The following is an 18,025-nucleotide window of genomic DNA, read 5'->3' as shown; positions in this document are numbered from 1 at the left end:
AATAATTACCTACAGTAAAGAAAGCCTACCAGCTCCCCAATCCCTTCTCTGGTCATGGAGATTTAAATGTAAAAATAAAATCATTCTTCCTTCACCCAGCATTTTTTTTTTTAAGGAGCTATAAAGAAGGCAAAGCAACCCCCGGAGGAACCTCCATTAAAAATACAAACTGTTCCAAAAGCCCTGAACATTGCGATACCCGGGACAATTTGGGGCGCAGCCGAGGAAAAAGCGCGTGAGACGCTTTCCACCCAGGGCAACTGGGAGCAAGAAAATCTCCCGCTCGGAAGGCGGTTTTCCAACCTCCGTGGGCCGGACTCAAGCTGGGGCTGTGGCCCGGTTTGCAAAGAACGTGGGCCAGGCTTCGGGCGCGGGCAGGGTGGGCACTGACAGCTCGGCCTGCGACGAGGAGCCTCAAGTAGGTCAGCCGGCGGCCGCGACCCGAAGCTGCGGCCCGTCCGGCCCCGCAGCTGCAGGAGCGGCAAGGGGGCGGCGCTGCGGGGGAAGGGGCGGGATGCGGGCCGGGCCCCGCCGCCCTCACCTCTCTTGGGGGCCTTGGTCGGGGGCGCCCCGGCAGCCCGCTCGCCGTTCTCCTGCTGGTCCTGGTGCCCGGCGCCGGGCTCTGCCTCGGCGGCGCGGTGGTGGTGGTGCCGGTGCCGCTCCTTGTGGCCCTTGGGCTTGGGCCCGGCCGCGCTCACCGTCAGCGGCGAGAAGGTGAAGAGGGCCGCGGCGCCCGGCGCCGGCAGCGGGGCGGCCACGGGCGCAGGCGGCGGCGGCGGCGGCGGCAGCAGCAGCGGCTCCCCCGGGCCCGGCAGGCTGGCGGCGGCCGCCGGCGGCGGCGGCGGCGGCCCGGGGGGCTGGCGGCTGCGGCGCCGCCGGTGCGGGGCGAGCGGGGGGTCCTGGCTGGGTCGCCCCCGCTTCTCCTGGGATCCCCCGCTGCTCGCTCGGCGCTGCCGCTTCACGCCCCGCGGCGAGACCCCCGCGTGGGGCTTCTCCTTGCCCTCTTTGTCCGGCTCCTCCTGCGCCGCCACCGCCCGCACGACGCGCACCGCTCCGACCTGCGCAGCCATTTCACCCACAAACACACATTTAAATGGCCCGACCGCCCCCCCGTCGGCGCAGCGCGCAAGCGCCACCCGCGCACGGCCCGCTGGGCATTGGAGTCTCTCGGCCTCCGCCGCGTCCCTCCACTCCGCGGCGCCTCTGTGTCCGGAGCCGAACATGCCGGAAGCGGCTGTGGCTGCGCCCGTCCGCAGGCCGCGCCGCGCAAGGCCTCCTGGGAGCCGTAGTCCGTAGTCCTGGGGCGCCGGAGTGCAGAGCGCGTGCGCCGCGGCACGCGCGGGCGGAGACGCAACGGCCGCGGGGCGGAGAGTTGCCGCCAACCGCCCTAACGGCCGGGACAATGTCGAGGGCTTCCGGGCGCCGTGTGGGCCCTTCGGCCGCGGCTAGCTCGGGCCCGCCGTCAGTTTACCCGGAGCCGGCCGTCTCCATGGCTACTGGGGGAAAGCGCGCGTGCCCCTGCCCCCTTTGTGAGGTCAGAGGTGCCCTTTCTCGCCTCGCCGCCGCGGACGCGCCTGGAACGCGAGGGAAGGGAGCGCGCGAACCGTGCGTAGGGTCGGGGTGGCTGCTAAATCCGCGCTCCGGCCGTCGCTATGGTGACGGCGTCGGCCGCCTCTGCCGCCCGGTCGGCTGAGCTCCCCAGTGACGGAGAGATGGTGGGCGGGAAGCCTTGCTGCAAAGTATTCCGAGTTTTTGATCGAACGGTAAGTATCGGGCAGAAGCTCCCGACGCGTGCCTCGAGCCCCGAGGTGGCCGCTCCCTTCTCTTCCAGCTCGGAGCCACCCCCGCCGCGGGCGCTGCTGCAGCCTGGGGAGAAGCCCTGGGGACTGTGGCGGAGGACTAGGTAGATCGCGGTGCTAGGAGGCGTCGGGCCGAATGGAAGACAGTGGGAAACTGGAAGGCTTATTGAGCACCTGCCGTGTATATGACACACAATAAACATTGCATTCAATGTACCCTGTCAGCCTTCCTGGTGAAAAATACGAAACAAATGCTCTGTGTGTGTGAGAGAGAGAGAAAGAGACACAGATGATTTTTACAAATAGTCCTCAGTGGAACTTAGGTAACTCTTTTGTAGTAATTATACACTGGCATTTATGACACAAAGTTTGACTTGAAATAATCAGCTTTTCTTAAGACAGACCCATGGTTCGTGGATTTTGGAGTTTGGGGACCACACCCTGAGATGCTCAAGGCTGCTCCCCAGCGTGCTGCTCGGGTGCCTGCCTTTACTGCGTGCCAAGCTCCTGCTCCAGCCCTTGCATTCTCTCTAACCCGAATGGGCAGTTGAATAATTGGTTTAAACTTCTCCGCAGTGTCTGGACCAGCGCGATAGTACAGCCGGCTGGGCTCTTGCTTTGCACGCAGCTGACCTAGATTTCGTTCCCAGCACAATATACGGTCTCCCACTCGGAGTGATTCCTGAGTACTGAGCAAGCCCTGATCATCGCCAGGGTTGACCAAAAACAAACACAAAATAAAACCACCAACATTTCTCAGGAATGTAGTTGGAAACATTGTTCGTTGGTACATACGAATAAAATGTAATACTAATTTCTCTTTACATACTCTAAAATATTCATTTGTCAACGCTAGTTTCCCACAACCCACAACCTTTGGGGAACTAGACAAGATACAATCTTCTAGAAAAAAAAATAACTGAAGGGGAAATGTCATTATCAAAAGCAGCAATCTTGTACTACAATTACAAGCTAAGATTTTTTTAACCCATTTTTAAGAGTAAATTCTAGCAAGGTAGACATTGGTATCCAATTTTTCCAAATTCTTTAAAGTCTGTGTGTCTGGAGAAATTTAGAATAAAAATTTATTTAAGGGACCAGAGAGATAGTATAGTCGGTAGGGAGCTTGCCTTGTGTGAGCTGAACCTCAAGCCCTGCCAGGAGTTAGCCCTGAGCACTGCCAGAAAAACAAAATTTTTTATTCCATTTCCAAAAAGAAAAATGAGGGGCTGGAGCAGTAGTACAGCCCGCAGGGCACTTGCCTTGAATGCAGCAGACAAGGGCTCAATTTCCAGCATCCCATAATTCTCCTGAGCCCCAGGAGAAATTACGTCCAGGAGTAATTTCTGACTGCAGTGCCAGGAGTAACCCCTGAACATCGCTGCCTAGGACCCAAAAGCGAAAAAAAAAAAACCCACCAAAAATTCAAAAATGAAAAATGAGTCCACCTGAAAATTGTTTTCCATGCAGGATTTTCTACATAAGCTGAAGTGATAGAATTTTATTTTCAGTTTGCAACCTAATGAAAATTAGATGAAAATGTAAAAACTTGAGCCTTAATTGTACACTTAATTTTCTTTTAAAAACTATTAGCACATTAGCATATGTTTATTGCTGATGTTATGAGTATATTTTTAACTTTTTTTTTTTTTTTTTTTTTTTTGGTTTTTGGGTCACACCTGGCGATGCTAAGGGTTCACTCCTGGCTCTGCACTCAGGAATTACTCCTGGACGTGCTCAGGGGACCATATGGGATGCTGGGAATCAAACCCGGGTCGGCCGCGTGCAAGGCAAACACCCTACCCGCTGTGCTATCGCTCCAGCCCCCTATTTTTTACATTTTAGCAGAATTCTAGAAGTTCACAGATGCTTCGCAGTCATATTCCAAATTGCCTTAAATATTCCAAGTAGGGGGTGGGCTTCTTGGTCCTTTGGGTTTTGAAAAACGATTTGCAAAACCTGGAAACAAAAGTAAATTTGAATGAAAATGAGAGGCTTTACCTAGAAAAGAATATTTGAATTTTAGAGTATATAGTAACGTGCAAATGAATGATTTATTTTTCAAAAAGGTAGGCAATATTTTGTATTAGTTTGGTAATAGGTTATAAAAGCATTGATTGAGGAAGTTCAAACTTAAATTATAACAGAACCTAATAACATTTTTAAATTTGTAAATTTATTACTTTGTGAAGAACCCATTCATAGCATTTAGCAATCAACATATTCTTATCCACCTATATTGAGATATTACTGATAAATAAAACATCAGTTTAAGTTAATTTTATACATATACATTGCAAAATGATAGCCACAACAAAATTAATTCATATCTTCATGAATTCACCTCATAATTATCTTCTTTATGTGTGATTACATTTCAGATTTCTAAGTGTAATGCACAATTGTTATAGTATATATGTTACAGTTTATCATTCATCCTCTTTATCCCTTTCATCCCTCACCCATAACAAATACCATGCTGATATTTCTATGATTTGGGATTTTTTCAATTTCACATATAATTGGGACCTGTAGTATTTGTCTTTCTCTGACTTAATTTAACATAGTGGCCTCAGGATTAATTTCATTTTTGCTAAAAATAGAGTATTGATCTTGCTAGCAGAGAAATTGCCCGGCTCCACAGTTAATCTCGAAAAGAACATGATTCCATCAGATCTTTCCAGGTAGACTGGTCCAGGCTGACAATTCTTGGCCCTCTAGGAATGGAGGTGGGCAGATTCCCCCTCCTGCCTGAAGACATAGCAGCCTGCAGCCACACCGGATACCCTCTGACATAGAACTGGCCCAGCTCCTCAACTGAACCTCACCAAGCTGCTAAGCCACCAAGTTGTTCCAGCTCCATAGACCCTGAACCAAGTGGTCACATACTTGGCCATGCAACACCTACAAATTTCATAGTACTGTCAGCTCAGTAGGATCACAGCAAATCTGATGGGAAAATTTCACTCACCAAGCTCAGTGAGCGAAAACAACATAGAAGGCTCAACTAGCACCAACACACCAGTCCAGTAAATCAAATCTTCAGATAACTTCAGTAACACCATTGTGAGGTATAATAATTACCACAAATTTACTTTTATTGATCTCAGTTTTGATAATTTCATTTGCCTTTATTTTGTAATGAACAATGTGAAGTCAAATTTTTGTGCCTGCCAAGAGGGCAGGCAGAAGTGGTGGGTAGAAAGTGGGATATTGGTGGATGGAAGGTCACACTGGTGGTGGGATTGGTGTTGGAACATTTAATGCCTGAAACAACTTGTATGAGGAACTCAGTAAATTATGGTGCTATAAAAATAAATAATGAATAGCATCAGTCACAATTTCTGGCATAAAAGTAGACAAGAGTCAGATATATATCCAATAAGGTATTTGCAAGTGGGAACTAGGTTCAGAACACGGCACCATATATAGTCCCATGAGCCCTCCCAGGAGTGATCTTTGAACACAGAGCCAGGAGTAAGCCCTGAACACCACCAGGCATGGCCCAAAAAACAAAAATATATTTAAAAAGTGACTGCTCAAGTGTTGATTAAATCTGAACCATCACCACCATCCTTAAAAAAAAAAAAGAAAAATATCCTTTTAGAACTGAGGGGAAGAAAAGAAGATTGAAAACAAACATACAGAGGGAGATTAGCGCCATGGATGAGGAGGAGCAGTTGGTTCTGATGGAATTGTCAGGAATTATTGATTTGGATTTTATTTCAAAATGTGAATCAATGCAAGATATTGATGAATCTTCTATTTGAAGATGGACATGGAAATTAATATAAGAATGTTGAGGGCCAGAGCAGTAGTACAGAGGGTAGGGCATTTGCCTTGCACATGGCCGACCTGGGTTCGATCCCACATGGTCCCCCAAGCACCAACAGGAGTAATTCCTGAGTGCAGAGCCAGGACTAACCCGTGAGCATTGCTGGGTGTGGCCCAAAAAGAAAAGAAAAAATACTTTTCTTTAAATATTTTCTTTAAATAATGAATGGGGCACTTTTGGCACCTTTCACCTGTAATGATCCAGAGACTCAAAAACAAATCTCAAAAGAAATCTACAAGTGGCAGAATTTTTCCCAGTCCTGCACAAGACTGACTCATCCCGAGGCACCCAGAGTGGGACAGGTGAGCCTACCTCCCACCCAACAGAACTCTGGCAATAGAAAACCTCCACACTCCACAATCACTGCCATGCTCCCAGCCAGATCCCACTATTCAGATGAGCCTCATACAGAAATTAATTTGTTGAAACACTCAGATATGCAGGTTTTGTGACTGAAATCTCCAGCTTTCACAAGGTCAGTGATGGGCTACCTCCCCCATCTCCCTGTGCCTCTGGAAGCCCAAATCACGAATACAGCCCAAAGCCACCAGTCAGTTAAGAATGTAACTCCAGCTGTATCACCCTGTTAATTTTGTACACTCGAGTGCAGTCCACAATTTTGGCCATACCTCATCTCAAACTCTAAACACTGGTAAGCCAGGAGCAGCACATCAGATGGGATGGGATGTAGTGTAGAAGGTAACCAATCTCGATTAACAAAATGTGAACATAGAAGGCTTAACCTGTAATAATATTTTATAATCTCTTACAAGAGCTTAAGGACTTCATGGTGAGATACAACAATCTGCACTAACTTTCTTCTAAGGAAACATTTTTTGATTATCTTTTTAGCAAATTATAACAATGTAAAATAAATTACTGAGGACCTGCTAATGGGACAGGCTCAAGGGGTGGTTGGAAAATTAGAAATAATGGTGGTAGAAAGGTACAATGGTGGTGGGATTGGTGCTGGAATATTGAATGTAACTAATGATTTAATAAAGTTATTTTAAAAAATTAAAACACTGATGGGCTGGAGTAATAGCACAGCAGGTAGGGCATTTGCCTTACACGCAGCCAACCTGAGTTTGATTCCCAGCATCCCCTATGGGCCTGAGCACCGCCAGGAGTAATTCCTGAGTGCAGAACCAGGAGTAACCCCTGTGCATCGCCGGGTGTAACCCAAAAACCAAAACAAAATTAAAACACTGTAATTAAGTTTATTAATGGTAATACCTTGGGGAGACTGGGTTTTGGACCATACCCAACTATGCTCCAGGCTTACTCCTTGCTGTGCTCAGGCAATCATATGGTGTACCAGGGATCAAACCTAGGTCAGCTGCATGAAAGGCAGATGCCTTACCTGCTGTCATTAGTTGCAGCCCCTAATGATGATACTTTTTATAAAAGTTGGGGAAAGGGGCAGATAGCCTAGTTTACACAACTTTTTCCCCTTTTGGTGGTCAAAAAAGTAAAACCAGAAGGAAACTGTAAACAAAATGAAAGGACAATCCAACTTAATGAGACAAAACTTGGCAAGCATGTGTCTAATGAGGGGCTAATGCTCATCAGAAGCCAAAAAAAGTAAAATCATCTGATTACATAATGGATAAAGGATATAAATTGACATTTTCCCTAAGAAGGTTTTCTGATATCTAATCACTCTGTCACTGTCATCCCCTTGTTCATCAATTTGCTCATGCAATTTGCTCCAGTAACGTCTCCATTTATCCCTGTCACATGCTAGTGTAGCCTGATGGTGTATTACGGGCTCTTTCAGGATCAGGGGAATGAGGACCATTGTTACTGTTTTTGGCATACTGAGTATGCCACAGGTAGCTTGCCAGGCTCTGCCATGTGGGCGGGATACTCTTGGTAGCTTGCTGGGCTCTCCAAGAGGGACAGAGGCTTTTGGATAACGGAGGTTGATATCTAATAGGTGCATAAAATAATGTTCAGCAGCACTAATCAGGAAAATATAAATCAAAACCACAAAACCTCTTTCCTTTTAGAATGGTTAGCAGGTAATATCAAGTAAACAAGAAATAAGCACTGACAAGAAAATGGAGAAATAGAAATACTTTTGCATTGTTGGGACTGTAAAAACTTGTCCTAATCACTATGAGAAAAGGGAGGTTTCTTATAAAAATTACAAATAGAGGCCAGTGAAAACACAAAGGTTAAAAAGGAGCTTGGGACTAAGAGAACTGGTCAATGGTTGGAATCAACCACACGTGTGTAGGGCAGAGGGTAGGTAAGATAGAGAAGGGACCAGGATGACAGTAATGGACAAGAACTGAATTTAACGAGTAGGTAAAGGAATATGCTGCATAACTTTTCAGTATCAGTATTGCAAACCACAATGCCCAAAAATGAAGAGGGGGGGAGAGAAAGGGGCGGAAGGGGGAGGGAGGGAAGGAGGAGAGCAGGGGGTTGGGGGTTGATGGGACGGAACCTAGGGACTCGAGTGCTGGGAAATGTACACTGGTGGAGAGATGGATGTGGGAACACAGTATGTCTGAAACCTGATCATGAACAGCTTTGTAAGGGTCTATCTCACAGTGATTCAATAATAAAGTATTTTTTTAAATTATCTTTTATGGACAGATAAATTACCTAATAAACAAGCCCCCCGAAAAAGAAGGTAATTAAAGATTTTAGAAAGAGCTGAAATATAGCAAACAAAATAAATTCTTGTTAGAAAGAATTCATTAAGTAAAAATAGTCCATTTAATGGAATATAGAAACTCTCTTAGCAAGTGAAACAATAGTACAAATAATGCAAGTGAATGAGTCAGCCACTTGAAGGGTGGGTTGAGGGCTGGAAAACTTGGCTGTAAGGCAATAGTGGAGATGGGCAGCGTAAACAGTGCTGTCGGAACTTGAAATGCAGCTGGTGTTTTTTCAAAATAGAACCCAAAATTGTTGTAAAGTTTTAATGAGAGACTCATTTTTACTAATGGATCCATGAAGAATAGAGTGGAGAACGAAGGCAAGAATATGACTCGGACACCTCAGTGTAGTAATGTGAGGCAATTTAGACAATGAGATCAATTTAATGTGCATTTTTACAATTAGAACCAATACAACATTGATAATGAGGTATGAGGGAAGGGGAGACAATCTAAGTTTGGGATCTGAGTCATCTAGTGTGACGTTCCTCAACCTTTTATCAACCATTGGCCCCTTCCAGCCTCACTTCCTTCCTCTGACCCCCATAACCTATTGGTTTGCCATTTTGTTTCACACTGCGCCCCTCCCCACCATTTACCAGATTTTGACCTGTGACCATCTAAGGTAATCCTGAGGTCCACAAGTTGCGGGGGGCACACGGACCCCAGGTGAGAAACGTTGATCTAGTGTATGTGAGAGAAATAGAAAGTTTTGTTTGGATTTGTTTGGGGTTGTGTTAATGCTTACTCTGGGAAAGTGAAATAGATTTTTTTGAGATATAATAAATTTTAGTAAGAAAGAGAGAAAGAAAGAAAAAAGGAAAGAAGGAAAGGAAGGAAGGAAGGAAGGAAGGAAGGAAGGAAGGAAGGAAGGAAGGGAGGGAGGGAGGGAGGGAGGGAGGAAGAAGAGAAAGAAAAGAGCGAGCTTGCATAGCTCACAGCCACACCCCTGGTTTTAATCCTAGCACTGCATGTGGACCCTTGGCACCTTGAAGTATAGCCACTGAGCAGAGAGCCAGTTACAGCCCCCAAGTACTTACTGGCAGATATAGCTCAAAAAGTCGTTTTTTCCATTAGAGTTACCATATAATCTAGCAATTCCACTTCTGAGTATCTAAATAAAGTGAAAAACACTAACTTGAAGAATATGTACTGACAGATATAGCCCCAAAAATAGTTTTTTCCATTAGAGTTACCATATAATCCAGGAATTCCACTTCTGAGTATCTAAAGAAAGTGAAAAACACTAACTTGAAGAATATGGACCTCTCTGTTCTTTGCAACTTTCTTTACAATGCCCAAGATATGGAAACAATGATGAAGATCTCTCTCTCTCTCTCTCTCTCTCTCTCTCTCTCTCTCTCTCTCTCTCTCTCTCTCTCTCTCACACACACACACACACACACACACACACACACACACACTCCTCTACTGTGTCAATATAAATGAATCTTGGGGATGTTATGACAAGTGAAGGAAAAATATTGGGGACATTATGACAAGTGAAGGAAAAATACTGTGTGATCTCATTTGTGTAATTCTAAAAAAAACCCAAAACCAAGCTTATAGATACAGAAAATAGATTCATGGTTACCATAAGAGAAGGTTGAGTGGGCAAGTATATAGGCAGGGGTCTTGCCTTGCACGCAGCTGTCCAGGGTTTGATATCTGGCATCCCCAGCCCCACTAGGAGTGATTCTTGAGCACAGAACCAGTAGTAAGTCCTAAGTACTGCTGGGTATGACCCAAACCGTTGCTTCTGTCCTACCAAAATCTTTTCACAAAAATAATTGTTTTGTAACTATGGACAGACATAGTTACAAAAACTAGACCTAAGTAGATGACCGTTTATCAATATACACAAATTGCAAATCATGTAGACCTGAAACTAATGTATATCAATTATTTCTCAGTTGAAAAATAAAAGGAGTACCAGTAGCTCAAAAGTGCCTGCTTTGCAATGCAAGGCCACAGATTCAATCCTGTTAGCCTAAGTGCACTGAGCACAATCCCCAGGACCACAACAAAGCATGTGACATTGGTGCTCCACAACCAAACAGCGCAGCCTCCAGCAACAATAAAAGGAAGGCTGAAGAATAAAAGAGGTGCCAGAGAGATAATACAGCAGAAAAGTGTTTGCATGCTGTCTGCCCCAGCTTGATTCCAAGTACTGCATATTGTCCCCATGCACAACCAGGAGTAATCCCTGAGCACAGAGCCAGGAGTAAGGCCTGATCACCGCTCGGTATTGCCCTCAAAACAAAACAAGAATAACTTTTGGGCAGAAAGGTAGTACCAAGGTATAAAGCCTGCCTTGTACACAACTGACCCGGGTTCAATCCCCAGCACCACATGGAGACCCCTGAGCACAGAATTTGGAGCAAGTCTTGAATACTGCCAGGAGTGGTCCCAAAACAAAACAAGACAAAAATACCTTGAGGGTAAGGACTCCTGGGAGGTGCAGAGGCGGCCCTAGGCCTTTCCAGGCAATTCTCAGCCAACTGAACTGGTTGTTCAATACCAGGAAACCAAGCGTACATTGTGCTTGGACAATGCCAGGGGTATCGTGGCCATCCGGCAGTGCTCAGAGCCTCCAGAGCCACACATAATGATGCTTAGGGAACCATGTGAGGGCCAGCATCAAACCTGGGTAGGTCACAGACAGTATCTCTCCAGCCCCACTCTAATAAGCTCTTACAAGTCATAATGTAAGACCCAGTAACTGTCATCCCAATAAAATGGTATTGATTTTGCTGGATCAAGGTGGGATAAAAGCCAGATCTTAAGTGACAAAGAATGTTACTGTTTAATTAAAATCTTTCCTTGCTTCAGTGAGAAAATATTTCTATATAATAAGTCACTGTCACTTTCATCCCGTTGCTCATTGATTTACTAAAGCGGGCACCAGTAACATCTCCATTGTGAGACTTGTTACTGTTTTTGGCATATGGAATGCACCACAGGTAGTTTGCCAGGCTCTGCCCTGTGGGCAAGATACTCTGGTAGCTTTTGCCAGGCTCTCCGAGAGGGATGCAGGAATCGAGCCCAGGTCAGCCACGTGCAAGGCAAATGCCCTACCCACTGTACTATCACTCTAGCCCTATACATAAAAGTACCTGTGAGAAAGAAATGTGAAAGAGGCATGCCGTCTTTTGCTGACCTAGAAGTAACAACATCTCATCTCACAGTCCCTTGAAGGTAATTCAGATATGTGCTATACCTAAACTGCAGCAGGATGACAGTGACAAGTACCTGTATGTTGCTACACTTCCCAGCTCTCTTGCAGTTTAGGTACAGATTATATCTGAATTACGTTCAAGGACTGTGAGATGAGATAATGTTGTCACTTCTAGACCAATGTCTTAAGGTCAGCAAAAGATGGCATTTCTTTCTCATTTTTGGCATCTGTCATATGGATGTTACAATAATCCAATTTTGACCTTACAGAGAAGGACAAAACCATAGAGTTGTAGTTCTCAAGATGAGATCCAGGGACCCAGAGTCTCCAGGATTTTCTCACAAGATCTACTTTTCTGTTAATAATACATGTAGTAGGGGGACAAACAGAGAGATAATGCAGCAGATAAGGTGCCGTAGGGTGCTTGCCTTACACACGGTGAGCTCAGCTTCAATTCCTTGCACCCCAAATGGTCCCCCTCAGTCCAGCCAGGAGTAAGCCCTGAGCACTGCCAGGAGTGGCCCATAAAAACAAAACAAAGGCTCTGCCGCCAAGATGTGATCCCGGGGGCCACACGTGTGTATGTGTGGCCTCTCCGAAGCTGCACGAGCGTGACTCCAGACGCCAGCTAAAGTTTTTGGCATGGGCAGCTCCTCGCAGAATGTCTCCAGACTGAGAACTAAGCCGCAGCCCCATGCCCGCCCAGGAGGGAAAGGTATTTCTCTTTCTCGCCTCTTCCTTGCCAGGGGTGAAGGGCGTGGTGACCACTATATTATGACAACCACAGATGGGGTTTACAAGCTTGCAATGATCCAATACCTGGAAGAAATCTCCCTGGACTTAGTTGCTAAAGTACAGAAATCCAAGACCTCATATCTCTTCACAACAGGTCTGACTCTAGTGGGGTACTCCTAACAATAGTAGTGAGGTTTGTGTTGAAATATCGAATGTAACGAAAGTAAATAGAAAGTAAAGTGAAATTTATCAGTTACAAGGCGGGGGTGTGTGGGGGGGCGGGATGGGAGGTGTACTGTGTTTTTTTCTTTTGGTGGTAGGATATGGGCACTGGTGAAGGGATGGTTGTTTCAGCATTGTATAACTGAGACTTAAGCCTGAAAGCATTGTAATTTTCCACATGGTGATTCAATAAAAAAAAATAATAATAATAAATGAAAAACCAAAACAAAACAAAGGCCACACTCAGCAGTGAAGAAACTCGACGGGCACCACAACACCAGAGAATTCTCTGGGCCCCATACTCCGGGATGCCCCAGATGGAGCAGGTACAGTCTCCCCACCTTCTCCAGATGGAATCCAGGTGACCGTGACCTTCTACAAACATGGCTCCGGTATGTGGCTATCAGCACTATTCCTCCAAAGTGCGTGGCCGCATGACCTCTCCTGATATGCAGAGTGAGCAATGGAAAATAAATGATCTAGCATCTGCCCCTGCCCAAACTAGAGAGAGAGTGGCGACATGCGGGGCCTCGCAGGATGGGGGTGGAACTGGCCCCTCTCCCCACCCCGACAAAGCCCCGAGTTGCCACCCACGAATGACTCCTGGCTCCTGAACAGCCATGATCCCAGAGACACACAGACCAACCTGAGAACCCAGCAGCTTTTAGCAGAAATGCATCTGGACTGAGCATTAAACTACAGCACCATGCCACCCCTGGTGGGGAAAGACATTTGTCCTTACTTCCTTTACGGTGGCCACCACTTTTTTAAAACCTGTTTGACAGCCTGTATGAGACTGCAGTGATGTGACACTCAGAGCTTCACTGGATGGGGGTTGGAACCAGGCCCTCTCCCCACCCCGATGAGGCCCCTAGTTGCTGCCCATGAATGGCTCCTGGCTCCTGAAAGGTCATGATCCCAGAGGCACACAAACCAATCTTGGAACCCAGAGGCTTTTGGCAGAAATCCCTCCTGACTTATTACTAAAATATCAGAAATCCAAAATGCTTTTCATATCAGCAATAGAAAACAGTTTATCTAATGATGCCTTTTCTGCAGGTCTGATTGTTGGGGAAAATTTCAAATAATAATGGTGGGTCTTTTGTCGAAATACTGAATGTGATCAAAGTGGAGAGAGAGTAAAGTGGAAATCATCTGCCACATAGGCAGGGTGAGTGGTGGGATGGGGGGTATACTGGGGTTCTTGGTGGTGGAAAATGTTCACTGGGAAAGGGATGGGTGTTTGATCATTGTATGACTGAAACTTAAACTGGAAAGCTTTGTAACTGTTCTCATGGTGATTCAAAAAATAAAATAAAATAAATTTTAAAAATAAAATTTATATATATATATATATATTGACTTTTTGAGTCACACCCGGCAATGCACAGGGGTTACTCCTGGCTTTGCACTCAGGAATTACTCCTGGCAGTGCTCAGGGGACCATATGGGATGCTGGGGATCAAACCTGAGTCGGCCGTATGCAAGGCAAAGGCTCTACCCGCTATACTATAGCTCCAGCCCCCAAAATAAATAAAAACAAAACAAAACAAAGCGAAAACCCACAATAATATGTTTAGTAATAATTTTACATTTTTTACAAATAATTACATTATATTATCTTAGCTGGTATTGGTAACTTATGCCATATAGAATCATTGATTATAATACATAATATTATTCTTAAGTTGCTAGTTTATACTTGGGTGCAGTTGGGCAAATAGCTCCTTTAAATTTTCAATTTGTGCTTCAACTCCTATTTTTGAATATGTCACAAGATTAGAGAGCAGCAACTGGTGTAGATTTCTTAATAATTATTATGAACTTTTTTCATTTTTCTAAACTTTTGTTTATTTTATAAACAATTGTCATGATTAGAGAAGTAAATAACATTTAAAAACCTTCTCAGGGCCAAAGGATGCCAAAGTTTTTACAGACACAGGTTGGGGGGTAGTACAGGAGTAGGTCCCCCACAGCCCCGGGCCTGAGCGGGTTTGGAGATCATGCCCCCCATGCAGCAGGGCTCACAGGCAGATTGGGGTGCTGCTTGGTGGGCCTGGTGGGAAGCCCTCTTGGAACCTTGGCCCTGGCCCCATCCAGGAGGCTCCCCCACGCCCCATAGGTCAGCTCAGCTGCTTCTGGGAAGCACCGATGGATAGGGGTAGTGAGGGGGGAACAGGGGCTGGGACAAGGTCGGGGATGTCCCTGCAGCGGGTGGGACACAGCAGGACCGCAGCGCCGGGAGGCTGTGTTTTTATGTGTTTTGTACTCTAAGTCTTCACATCTACGGTGTTACTACTTTTTTTTTTCTTTTTTGCTATTGTTTCTTCAGTGACAAGAACTGAAGTAAACATCTATGACCAAATACCTCTCCTAAGGGGCAAAGGGTTCGGGGCTGACCGGCAGAGGCAGCGGGGGCCCGTGACTGTGATCCTCCCTGATCCACGCCCGAGAAACTATCAAGGCGCAGGGCAAGGCTCCCTAGAGGGTCTAGTTTCTAGCATCTAGAGAGGGGTTCATAGTATCTCAGGATTTCCTTATTTGGTCAGTCACATTTCTTACTGCATGCCAATATAATAATTTGACTACCAAGTTTTATTTTCTGCAAATTCTAGGCAATTCATTTCTAATTAAGATAAGTAACTTAGGTCAAATAGAAAAAGACAAAATTTATAGAAAAGAATAGAAATATGATTGTACCTCAAATATAAGGTCCTATACATGCAACCTTAAATAACATTGAAAGTTTTATTCTTATACTACATTTAGATTAATATATTTAATTCTTCTGGGAAGTAGTACACATACCAAAATTCAGAAAAGAGATGGAGCTACTTGACTGAACAGAGTCTGCAGGCTTGTTCTGTGGGGAAGAATTACAGAGAGCTGGAAACAAACAAACAAAAAAAACATGTAAGTGGAAGAATGCAGGCAAACACATTACTGTTTATCAAACCACATCATTATTGAGGTTAAACACTTCCCCCTAAGATATTAATAACCCCAGATAAATAGAACACAATAAAATGTTACAAAATAAAATAAAATGTAACAAAATAAAAATAAAAAGTAGGTTAAAACTAATCTCATGGTGTGAGTATTTTTTTTTAAGAGTTCTTCTTTTTACAAACAGGTTGTCCAGTTAAAAAAACAACACTATGGGGCTGGAGCAATAGCACAGTGGGTAGGGCGTTTGCCTTGCACGCGGCCGACCCGAGTTCGAATCCCAGCATCCCATATGGTCCCCCGAGCACCGCCAGGAGTAATTCCTGAGTGCATGAGCCAGGAGTAACCCCTGTGCATCGCTGGGTGTGAACCAAAAAAAAAAAAAAAAAAACACTAAAGAGAATCACCAAATGATTCAGGAAAAAAATTCATTACATTGTGAATCAACTTTAGGGGTATGCACATTTGGGCTTTGAACTTCATCTGACTTTGCACTCTGACCATTTTTCATCATTTTATTCTCGACATTAGTTCATCCTTGGCAAGTCTGGTATTTTTCTTTCTTCCCTTTCCCATCACAGATGATGCTGGTCAGGCTCAGATTCTCCCAAAAGCATTATTATATTGTTTGTTTTGCTATTTTAATGAAATATATCACTCACTATCATCCCATTGCTCGTCAATTTGCTTGAGCGAGCACCGGTAACGTCTCCATTTCGAGACTTGTTGTTACTGTTTTTGGCATATCAATACACCACGGGTAGCTTGCCAGGCTCTGCCGTGCGGTCGAGATTCTCTCCATAGCTTGCCAGGCTCTCTGAGAGGGGCAGAAAGAATCTAACCTGGGTTGGCCGTGTACAAGGCAAACACCCTACCCGCTGCACTATAGCTCCAGCCCTAATGACATATACGTAGATTTAAAATGTAGTTCTCTTCCCAGAACTTTAATACACTTTATATCTGTTCTGCTCAGGTCTGTTAACAATTCTCCTCCACATTTTTGTGTACACTGTCTAGCAGTGAAAGAAAAAAGAAAAAGATAATTTCAAGTTTGCATAAACTTTGCTAAGAAACAGCATATAATTGGAGAGAAATTGTTAAGTTTCTACTTTTTGTCTGTTGTAACATTTTCAGAATGTCGGGAGCCTTTTTATATGTCTATGCACACATGCTTAAACTTAGGATTCTAAAACCACCTTCCCCTCTCACGGGGTACTCCAACATGAATCACAACAGAACACAGTTGAGTTTCAGTCAGGTTTCTTTACATATGTATTTCTTGGGAGATAACACACAAGAATGGAGAGCATGCCTTGCACACAGGAGGTCCCAAGTATTTGATTCCTGGAGGCTAGAGTGGTATTACAGTGGGTAAGACACTTGCCTTGCTGGTGGCAGACCCAGATTTGATCCCTGGCACACCATAGGGTCCCCTGAGCCTGTCAGGAATGATCCCTTACAGATCCAGGAGTAAGCCCTGACCACCACCAGGTGTGGCTGAAAAATAAAACTTAATACCTATAATGTGCTGGGAACCAAGGACAAAAATAAGAAATGGGTGAAAGAATTGGGTGAACTGAGAAATTTCAGGAAATATTAATCATCCTTATACAGCTTTATACTTCATTTAAGGAATTGTCCCAATTTTTTTTATAGCAAGTGACAAAGACTGTGCAAATATGTACTATAGAGAACTGTTGCTTTACATATTGACTTGTCAAAAATTTATGCTGTCTAAAATTTACCTCTTCTCATAATAGCATTTGATTTTCTTTTAGGAAATCACCTTTCCCCAATTTTCCCATACTTTGGTAGAGCTGATTCTAATCTTGAATTTAGTATCTACTCAAACCCTTAGATCAATCAAACCTTATGAATAAATAACAAGGCTGATTTTTCAATTAGTATATTTTCATATTCACACCAGTTTAACTCTGATCTCACTCTTTATTGATCAATGAAAATAAGTCTCAGGAGATAACTCAATGGCCTGGAGCATATAATCGGAGATTATATGCTTGCCTGTAGGAGCCTCAGCTTGATTCCAAGCACCAACTCAATCTCTCACATCATATCATTGGGTGGGGGAAGCTCCAAAAGCCACACTTAGCCTTGCCAGGTGTAACCCAAAAGCAAGTGAACAAATGCTTAATCAAAACTGAATGCTTCAGGGATGTATAAATGAACTAAGGCAAGACATTCTGGCCCAATTCTCACTAGTGATCAATCTGTTTCTTGAGCAACCAATTATTTTTTCTTCCCATTGTAAGCCTGAAACTAACATGGCAAATGTTTGTCCGCATATAAGCAAAATAATGCAAAGTATGACAAATCTAGGAGTTAAAAAACAAGGAGATTTGGTTCTAATTATGTCACTAAAATTTTTGGCCAATTAATCTTCCATTGCTGTTTAAACCAGTGAAGTTGGGTTTTCTGTCACTTGCAACTGAAGAATTTCTGAGCAAGTAAAGTTTCCCACCAACAGTAAAAATCATATACCATATACTGATAGCTTCAATTCTTGTCACCCTATAATTCATTCTCTTTAAGGCAACCAGATGATCTTTTGAAAAAAACAGATCCTGTAACATCTGTGCCTAAAACTCTTCTTCTGTTCCTTCCCAGTGGTTGCACATAG

The 18,025-nt window shown here is 44.5% G+C and overlaps 2 protein-coding genes across 5 annotated transcripts in view; both read right to left on the bottom strand.

Moving 5' to 3' along the window:
- Window positions 1–1,238, bottom strand: part of RSBN1 (round spermatid basic protein 1) — a 52,926-nt gene extending 51,688 nt beyond the window's left edge. Inside the window, exon 1 of the mRNA XM_055139390.1 lies at window positions 542–1,238. Coding sequence (XP_054995365.1) covers window positions 542–1,223 — 682 coding nt within the window. The 5' untranslated portion in view covers window positions 1,224–1,238. The remainder of the gene's footprint in view (window positions 1–541) is intronic.
- Window positions 1,239–3,693: 2,455 nt separating this feature from the next.
- The window catches only part of PTPN22 (protein tyrosine phosphatase non-receptor type 22), a 72,080-nt gene continuing 57,748 nt past the window's right edge, over window positions 3,694–18,025 (bottom strand). For all 4 annotated transcript variants that reach the window (XM_004616255.2, XM_004616256.2, XM_004616257.2 and 1 more), the window contains 2 exons: window positions 15,250–15,327; window positions 3,694–3,758 (listed from right to left, as the gene is read on the bottom strand). In XM_004616255.2, coding sequence (XP_004616312.1) covers window positions 3,694–3,758; window positions 15,250–15,327 — 143 coding nt within the window. The remainder of the gene's footprint in view (window positions 3,759–15,249; window positions 15,328–18,025) is intronic.

Source organism: Sorex araneus, chromosome 5 (assembly GCF_027595985.1).
Source record: "Sorex araneus isolate mSorAra2 chromosome 5, mSorAra2.pri, whole genome shotgun sequence".
Lineage (NCBI taxonomy): Eukaryota > Metazoa > Chordata > Mammalia > Eulipotyphla > Soricidae > Sorex > Sorex araneus.
Note: the sequence above shows the minus strand (reverse complement) of the source record. Positions and strands in the feature narration are given on the sequence as shown.